The sequence below is a fragment of the Notothenia coriiceps genome, unplaced genomic scaffold (assembly GCF_000735185.1).
Source record: "Notothenia coriiceps isolate Sejong01 unplaced genomic scaffold, NC01 NC01_scaffold00028500, whole genome shotgun sequence".
NCBI classification, from domain to species: domain Eukaryota; kingdom Metazoa; phylum Chordata; class Actinopteri; order Perciformes; family Nototheniidae; genus Notothenia; species Notothenia coriiceps.
Window position 1 is genome coordinate 1 of NW_011361201.1, and position 9356 is coordinate 9356.

The following is a 9356-nucleotide window of genomic DNA, read 5'->3' on the forward strand; positions in this document are numbered from 1 at the left end:
GATCTGGCAGGTTAAATAGAGCGGCATATTAAGGAGACTCTGTTTGGTTGGTTGCAGAGTGGCAAGGGGCGTTATGTATGAATGCAGCATAAGTGCTCGAGTTGACTGCCTGAACTAGCTCGCAGTCTTCGCCCCATTTACGGGACCGAAGCGGCAAATACGTCTTACCTTTGCTGTTTTCTGATCAAAAGTTGTGCTCAAGGGCATTAAAATGCATATAAACGCTGCTGAAGGTTAATCCAATGTCTCTGTGTCACTTTGAAATGATTACTGATAATCCATCATAACATTTATGTCAATAAGAGTAGTTTTCATAGCTGCTATGAGAGCTACGAGAGTGTATGAGAGCTTCCGGTTTTGGGCATGCTGGCTCCGCATCCTCTCATTTACCAATGGTAATATTTAAATGGATTTAGGAACTCTCTCTCAATCTTATTGGCTCTAACGGTTCAAAAGTGGTGTCAATCATCAAAATCGACCGATGGGTTCCAGAGATATGGCAAATACACCCAAATGACCCCAGAGGTCACCTCTCTAAAAAGGTCAAATGTAACTTGTTTGCATCAATCTTGATACAGGGTACTTATTATATGTTATAGTTTGGATTCCTACAGCTTTTGGTCTATGATCCCATCATTCAAGGGTGGTTTTCACTATAAGTAATGGTTCTTTTTGGACGGAAACTATAATTTACATTGTTTTACTATGTTCAATCTGAATTTACTTTAAAATAAAAACATCTATATTGATTCTGACTTTTCTACATCCAACTCACAGGTGTTTCATTGCTTTGAGAAAAAAGACTATTAATTTAACCCTTTTAGAAGTGAAGATATAGTCATTTGTTCTGGGCATGTCATTTTCGAGCCTGAAACCTGAAAAACAGCCTCAGGCCTTAACAGGTTAATTTCATAAAGTTAGGATGACTTAGTTTGTTACTGCTTTCCAGGGCCACTTCATGTGGTGGTCCTTCCACTCCTTGGTGGTACAGAAGTCCCAGGTTTAACCACATGAGCCGTTTTAAGGTGTGACATGTGTTTACACATCATTCAGTTATGGAAAAGCTCAAACCTATAAAAAGGAAGACACCTTCATCTCTCTGTTAACTATTCCACAGGCTGGTTAAATGAAAGGAATAACTGGAAGTCACACCCATATTTTCACCAAGGTATCATGGGGCTAGGAATAACGTGGGTAGCAAAACAGGTTAGCTTACACACCTGTCACCGTATCTGGCTTAGGTGGCCTTATCTCTTTTCTCACTCTGTTTCACACACACACACACACACACACACACACACACACACACACACACACACACACACACACACACAGCCGTGAACTCTCATTCCTTTTCCAAATAGCCACACAAGCTTTGAAGAGCTCCTCTGTGGGCTTTGAAAGCTAACTTGAAAACAAGCACAATTTTACATAAAAATAGACCAAAGAGAAAAAAGAAACACCATCATGCTCAAGGCAGAACATCAGTAAAACACACACATGGCGCTCTGGATAAATTCATTTGACTAACACAAAAAAAAAGAGAGCAGAAGACATTCAGAGAAGAGAAAACTTGTTTTAAGCAGCGCACAAACATGTAGCCACGTGTAATTGGCTAAAAAATGAATACCTGGGCGGTTGGGGAGGAATTTTCCTGCTGAAGCTTGTGCAAGCCCTTACAGGACAAAGCCGGGAAGAAATACCGTTGATCAAGTGGTTTTTATTTGGTTCTTAATTGTACTAATTGTGTTTACATTGACAATTGCTCTAACCAAAGGCTGATAAGGTCATGAACAATTACATGGGTATGAAATCATTTCTGACCAGATGGTGTGGCTGTCTCAGTCATTACAGCTCCTGACCCTCTGCCAGATTACTGGGTATGGCCAGAGACAGTGTGCTCTGCCATCATGGCCACAAACAGAGAGAAATATGATTCATATTAACCCCAGGTCTTCAAATTAATATATAAGTGTAGATACAGAAGGTGTTTTTTTTTTCATTTTAACTTCATTCCTTTGGTACCCATTTTAAACCTCCATAACATTGCATGCAACTGCATTTTCTTTTATGTGGTTAAGGTGTGTTTGAGTTTCGGCTTGGTTAGGCTTAGTGAAAGATCATGGTTTGGGTTAAAATGGCTTTTCTGTAATGGTTACGCCGTTGGGGTCATGGTTAAATAATGAGCACTTGAGCTGTTTTTAGGGGTCTGTTTGTGGCCATTGTAAAAATAAACATCTGTGACTTTTGGTGGGAAATGGGAAGCGATATCTATTCACTCATGGTAAAAAACAATGTTTGGTTGACCCATCCAACATCCCCAACTCGTCTGCACATGTTATAACCCAACAAGTACTAGGCCAACCATAATAACCAGCTTTATCAACAAATCATGGTTTAGTCAAAATCACTGGACCAAGGCCCAAACGTGGAGAAAATGTCAGTAAAATGGGGAATCGGTAGAGGCTTTACCTCAATTTAGATCCCAATTTTAGTTTGTTTTTTAGTTTGCAATGTGCGAATAAAAAAGCTAAATGATGGAATCAGCAGCTGCATTGCTCTGGGTTAGACAATTTACCGGTGAGTGAAAAAGCAGAGCACTGTCGAGATGATACAGTTTTAAAGAACAGGCCACAACACAATGTGTGGAGTTCTCCCTCTGACCGTGGCCTCTCACCTTCACAGATAACACCTTCTAACTATGGGAGAATAGCTGAATCCCTCTGGGAGTCGTCCTCAGAGCTCCACGTCTCATTAAGACACACACTACATGAAGAGAAAAAGGCAGGGAAACAATGGAGCAATGTGGGTAAACGATAGAAAGAATGATGGGTGGCAGAAAAAATGGGTGTTTGTGGGTGGTGGGAAATAAAAAGAGTGAAAGGGCAGAAAAAAAAGCACAACATTTTAAGAGTTTATAGAGTTTTCTAAAGTGCAAATAAGTAGGAAAACACTCTGCATCCTGTGTGGGATGTGATGCACTAATTATCCCTGAGGCCCTTTGGGCTGGGCGAGTGTTAATGAGTATTAATGAAAACAGACCCAGAGAATACAGAGAACTGTCTCTTAATGATATATAAACAAGAAAAAGCTGGGCCTAGTTTAGATGAAAGCCTGGATGGAGAAACAACTCCCCTTTGGGACGGGAGCTGTGGGTTAATGACGTTAGGCAGAGGAGAGTGGGAAACCTAGAGTGTGTGTTTAATGCAGGTCATTGTAGATGTTACTAGATAATATATTACTAATGATAAAATAAAGTAATAGGCCTGCAAATGCTCCTAGGTAAAAACTGCTTTTGGGAAAAATGAAACTGTGCTTCTTTCCTCCTACCTGCTTTTGATGTGGTCTGCCACTTCCCCACGGGCCATGGTGTCAGTGCAAAAGTCAGTGAAGGGGCAAGCCACAGTCAGCTTGTCCAGCAGCTTGTGCACCAGCAGACTGGGTTTCCTGCAGCTCTGCAGCATGAGGGGCGTGCGGCACACCGGGCAGAAGTCGCTCTCCAGCAGGAAGCTGGTGAGGCACTCCTGGCAGTAGGTGTGTCCACAGGGCGTGTCCAGAGGCCTGATGAGCGCCTGCAGGCAGATGTGACAGACCAGGTCGTCGTCCACCTCGTCTGTGTAGAGGTATTCGTGGTTCTCCTCCAGCTGGTGGCTGTGCCCACATGCGACGCACAGGTCAGGAGGCGGAGACAAAAGACCATACTCTGAGGGGGAAAGGGGTGGAGCAGAGGCCCCCGCCATCGCCATGACAACTTCTGGCTGTATACTATCCTCCTCGATACTCATTTGGAGTCGGGATGTCTCGTTGAATCCAGTCAGGAAGTCATCAGCAGCATAGATCTATGTGAGGAAAAGGAATATTATATGTAATGTAGTTAGATTGTTGTCATCAATGTAGGATTTAACTGTTATATGTGGCCAAGCTGGGGGTAGATAAACAACTTATTTAGAGTTAAGTGGATAGCCAAGTGGCTCCTAACATGGGCATCCAGCCCCCAAAAGGGTCACAAGATTACTTGGATAGATGATAAATAGGGTCATGTTTTTACATGTTTTTTTTATGGTATTTGTTCACTGTGTCTATAAGGGACCCCCAAAATACATTTTTGTTAGTAAGGGGTCACAAGCCAAAACGGTTGTGAATATAATTGTAAATAACAAATACATTTAAAAAAACTAGCCAGTAACAGCAGAGAAATGTTTTGGAGTAAAAAGATGAATATATTCCTCTGGAACGTTATAAAGAAGTTCACAATATTGTCCTACTGCTAGTTTCTCAAAAATGAACTAGAACAGTAGAGTGAATGTATGCTGGTGCTTTACCCCACCAAAGAAAGGGAGTCAGCAGCCACAGTTATCATTTCAAGTAAACAGGGTGTGAAAATATTCATAAGCAGTGTTGCTGGAGCAGAGTTTCTCTTAAGCACAAAGATGAACAACAGCAGCACATAATGTACGCAGCAGTCCTACAAACTTTTCTTTCTTGTTTTTCTCAATATCTTGGATTTTCTACGCTGGCACAGAGGAGTAATATCAAACTACTGAGATTTCAAGAACATCAATAATCCTCATCGCAGCGGCAAGTGTCGAGGCAGATAGACACAGATAAGTCTCCAGCTCGCACTCGTTTTACTGCATGACAAATGTTGTCGGATGTGACATGATTTCAAACTGTTTTTTTACTGCCTCACAGGTTTACATGCATTCGACACTGTGAGCGTGCCAATGCACACGTCATTTCCAAAACAGGCAGGCTTCTCCAGCACATGGACACGAACAGATGGGCTCAGTCAGACACGTCACCTTGGCAACAGCCATCTTGTTGGCACTCCACAAGCTTTGTTTCTGGACTCGCTATTTGGGCTTGGCTGAATAATGAGACATTAGATCTTGTGAAAAAAAACAACAACAACAACAACAAACAGGAACAAAACTTGTGTTTGTCGTCTGAAGAAAGCAAATGTCATCCAAGTGCGAGTTCTATTTTAATTGGATGTGTTCCCATGCTCTAAATAAAATCAGAGCAAACAATACACTTTGAAGTGAATCCCATATGCTAATGGCGGCAAATATGGAGGCTCTCAGTAACTCTCAGGCTTTCAGTAGCCACAGAGTTGTCAAAACAAACAGGCCGTCCTCATTGCTTTTTACATACGCAGCATGAGGGAAGTGCACGGCGAGTTGCGACAGCTTTATAAGCTCAGTGTGTTTGGGTGAGTCTGGGAGGGGACTGCTAACAAGAAGAGGCTGAGCAGTCTTAACAAAGATGAACTTTCCCACTGAGAGCCTGCGGTAACATGGCTGATTCATCACACTCTCTGGAACCTGCTGCGTGAGGTCTGCCCTGATCTATGGAGCAGTGCACTTTCATCACTGCACAGGATGAGCTCAAAACAGAAAAGGATAGAATAAAAAAGAGAGAGAAAGAAATATCTAAGGCCGGGAACAGAAGATTTTTTTTTTAAAGTAAATGAAAAATGAAGGTGGTTTGATATTCTCCCCAGTTCCTTATCTGAACAGGATAAGGGAATCAGTTTGTTCTCTTTGAGAAACTTTGATATTAAAGAAGTAATGATAAAACACTAACAAAGGAACATAGTAAAGTAATCAGAATTTTAAAACATTTAATTAGTTTTAACCTCACTGGAACCCATTAACCATAACAATTTGTGTTTGGAATGTCGATCACCTTCCCACAATACTTTCCGCATACAAATACATGTACATCCATGCAGAGACACACACACACACACCACTGCACACCCACTCATACAGATGGGCAAATTCAGACAGAGGACACGCCTGTGCCTGAGGAGCATCAGCTTTCTCCGGTTCATTCCTAATCCCTGAAGTGACAGGACGACCTGAACGCCACAGTATAAGACAGCTGATAGACTGGACCTTAACTACACATTACTGATGCTTTATTAATAGCCACACCTGCCTTACAATTAGCAAGCATTAGAATGATCAGGATTTTAGTCAAGCTGCATTCTGTCCTGGTTTTTATTTCACTTTTGAAGAGCAGTGTTTGGACTGTCAACACAAAAGCAAAAGTGTTTCCTTTGTCTTTGTACCAAAGTCAAGCTCAAAAGATTGGATATTTAACTATTAAAAGACTGGGCGAGCTGTTTGTCTAAGTAAGCCTACCCCTTATTCGTCACACATTATACATTTTATGTAAATAGTGTTGTTGATTCACTCTCATGTTCCTCTCCTGTGATCTGGAAAGACTTGATGCGTTAATAATGATACAAGTCATGTCAAGTCAGCTCCTTTTCCTAACGATTGAGTTTGAAAAATAACCCAATGACAAGCTGAATATGTCTGCGTCCGCACTCTCGCTGTCCATACTGAAGTAGCATATACTTTTCATACTCAACATAATCAAATCATATCTGTATCGATCAAACAAACACACCCTGCTAGAGGCGCAGCCAAATGAGATAAGTGAGAGCAAAGAATGCTTAAAACACAACAGTCTTCTTTTGCATAACTTGTTTGTTAAGCATTACAGATTTTCTTTTAAGAGCCACAACATACCGAAATGTATGCTATTATGTATTTGAACTGACACAGACTACACCTGCTCATTGTATTTGAAGCAGCTGTGGCCTCACATGGAAAAGACTATAAACTGCCATCTGATTCATGTTAAGCAACAAACTAATTTAAAGGCTGACACACAATCACAAGGACCACGCTCACACTCACAATTACAGCACAGAGTAGGAGTGCTGAATGAGAAGTTGTTTGTGAACATGTCAGTTCATCATTAGGTAAACAAAAAGTTAATATAGCATGCCGATACTAATTCACCAATGCTGATTCAAGCATGTTAATAAACACTGACCTTGAGCACAAACAAACATAAGGAAGCCTGGTGTTAAAGGAAAAAAGAATGTGTGAGATCCCACACACACACACACACACACACACACACACACACACACACACACACACACACACACACACACACACACACACACACACACACACACACACACACACACAGCATAGTCTGTTGTGTTCAGACATGTCGATGAATCACTGAAGATTCCAGTTTTTTTCACTTTCAGCAGAAATCTGTTTCATAACCAACACATAACACAGTGCACATTAAACAGTATTGACAGTATATGTAACATGACACATTAATTAATTAAATGTGTCTATATTGACAATTGGGGTTTAAGACAATACCCAGCCTATCAAGAATCCCATGATACATTAATTATATAACACAACTTAGTACTATTGTCAGTATTCTTGAAATCTAGTATATACTGTTCCACTTAGAATAAACATATATATATATATATATATATATATTTGTTCTTAGAATGATCATATAGGATGTGAAGCAACTAGGTATGATGGGAATTTATTATAGTGATTCAATATGTATGTAGGTTGCCTGGCTACAAAGTGTTTTCAGACAGAAGGGTGTCGCCTTGACCATTGTCAGGCAATTATCATAGGATGTTAGGGTTGTTAACATGCTGTGCTCCCCCTTCTGCCTTCCCCCCACCTTTCTTGGGACTGTAATGTGGATTGCCTAGCTGAATTAATCCTCTTCCTGTGTCCCTTCCCTGTATAAAGTCATTGCTTTTCTGGGTAACTTGGTCAGATTTCCTTACCACATCAGTGGAACGGGTTATCTGTCCTTTCCAGCTGGAAATAGTTTGATTCTGTTAAATGCTATAACTCTGTATTAAATAACACATGGTTTAATCTTGTATGTGTGTTCCTTTCTTACCAGAATAGGGTGATTAAGTGTGGAATATCCACCCCACTAGGTAATGTAATTCCTGTCCTTTCAATAACCTTTACATAAGGCTCTTGTGTGTTTGTGTGTGTGTGTGTATGTCGGTCCCTCTCTGAATTCATATCTCAGCGGTGAGTTTGAGCCAGACCTGACACCTCAGTCTGGGGGAACAGCTGCACGCAGATGCAACACCCTGTGAAGTGTCTCTAATATCAGAATGGTTGACTGGATGAGCACAGACTGTACTGAACACTAACAGAGAGGCTGAGATTAGCAATCACACACACGTAGGTAACAGAAAACAGCTACACAGGCAACTATCCCACACATGTGAAGTGAGCACTCACACAGGGACTAAATGCAAAGAATTCCAGCACAAAGCCCTGGAACATTGTTTTGTAACTACTGACAATGTTTCTACTGTGGAGGATTTAACACAAGTTACAACAACAGTTATGATAAAAAAAACTATTTGTAGAGGGGAAAGTATACTTACATGGCTTCATGAGCGACGTTCACTTTTAGCAGAGCAGTTCACCTGGGCAGGTAAAGCCTCACAGAGGGTGTAACATTAAACCATTCAGAGTGAAGGTGGGGGGAGCAAAGGAGTGTAAAATGACACAGTAAAAAGGACTTTGTCCCAGTCAGAGACTCAGATGATTGGCTGCAGGTCTTCAGCTGAAGAAATTATATCCGGCTGCCCGTCTTAAGGGAATTCTACAACCCAAAGTGGGAAGACTGTCCCTGTGCGAGCTCAGACCTTACTCACCTCTAACAGGCCAAGGTGATCAGGAAGTGGCAGAGGGGAGGGGTGGAGCCAGAGAAAAGGTAAACAAGAGAACTGCCCAAACCTGTTCTGCAGAAACTGTGATCTCCCATTAAGTGGAGTAACGCAGGAAACAGAAGCATGCAGGGTTATGAGAAGCAGTTGATACATTTTTACATGTACCAGAATCACTATCAAACCACCATTTCTTTTAAATGTAAATGTCTTTCAAAAGGGCACCAGCAGCTTGAGCAACAAGTTCTGACAGGACCTCATTTCCAACACGATCAAAATGTAATAACCCACAAAAACATGTAATGCATGATTGATTTCCTGCCGTCCATTTTAGTAAACAGAAGGACTGTGCTCTGGTCTTTACACAGGAAGCCCATAATCTGAGTAAATAACATGTCTCACGATAATACTACCATGCACACATTTGTGTACCATATACACAGATAATACCTTATTTTATTCTATGGTTTTTCTTCCCTATGACAAAAGCTGCTTTTGTAAATCTGTGTGTGTGATTCTGGCTTTGTACAAAAACAGTTGTTATCCTCGTTTTAAGATGGGGTTTCCCTCTCGGCTCTTCCTACCTCACGCTGCTCTTTAAACCCTGAGACTCTCAGCCACAGGTCCTCCAGACACAAGCTGACGTTTCCTCATGAGTCACTCAGAGACCAGTTGAATATGTGTCTGAGCAGAATATACAGAAAAAGCACATATGGGTTACTCTGCGTCAGAATATCAATGACTCAAGTCTTCCTTTCATGTACAGTACAGTAAACTTGCTAAATAACAAAGGGGATGATTGTGTATA

The 9356-nt window shown here is 41.2% G+C and overlaps 1 protein-coding gene across 1 annotated transcript; it reads right to left on the bottom strand.

Moving 5' to 3' along the window:
• Nucleotides 1–3320: 3320 nt before the first annotated feature.
• Nucleotides 3321–8526, bottom strand: LOC104958251 (E3 ubiquitin-protein ligase LNX-like). Its single transcript, XM_010785975.1, has 2 exons — nt 8264–8526; nt 3321–3839 (listed from the first exon to the last, which is right to left on the bottom strand). Exon 2 carries the CDS (start codon nt 3783–3785, stop codon nt 3327–3329), a length of 459 nt encoding a protein of 152 aa, XP_010784277.1. The 5' UTR covers nt 3786–3839; nt 8264–8526; the 3' UTR covers nt 3321–3326.
• Nucleotides 8527–9356: the final 830 nt, after the last annotated feature.

Coding starts and splice junctions, on each gene's coding strand:
- LOC104958251 (XM_010785975.1), bottom strand. CDS start 3,785: ATGAGTATCGAGGAGGATAGTATACAGCCAGAAGTTGTCATGGCGATG.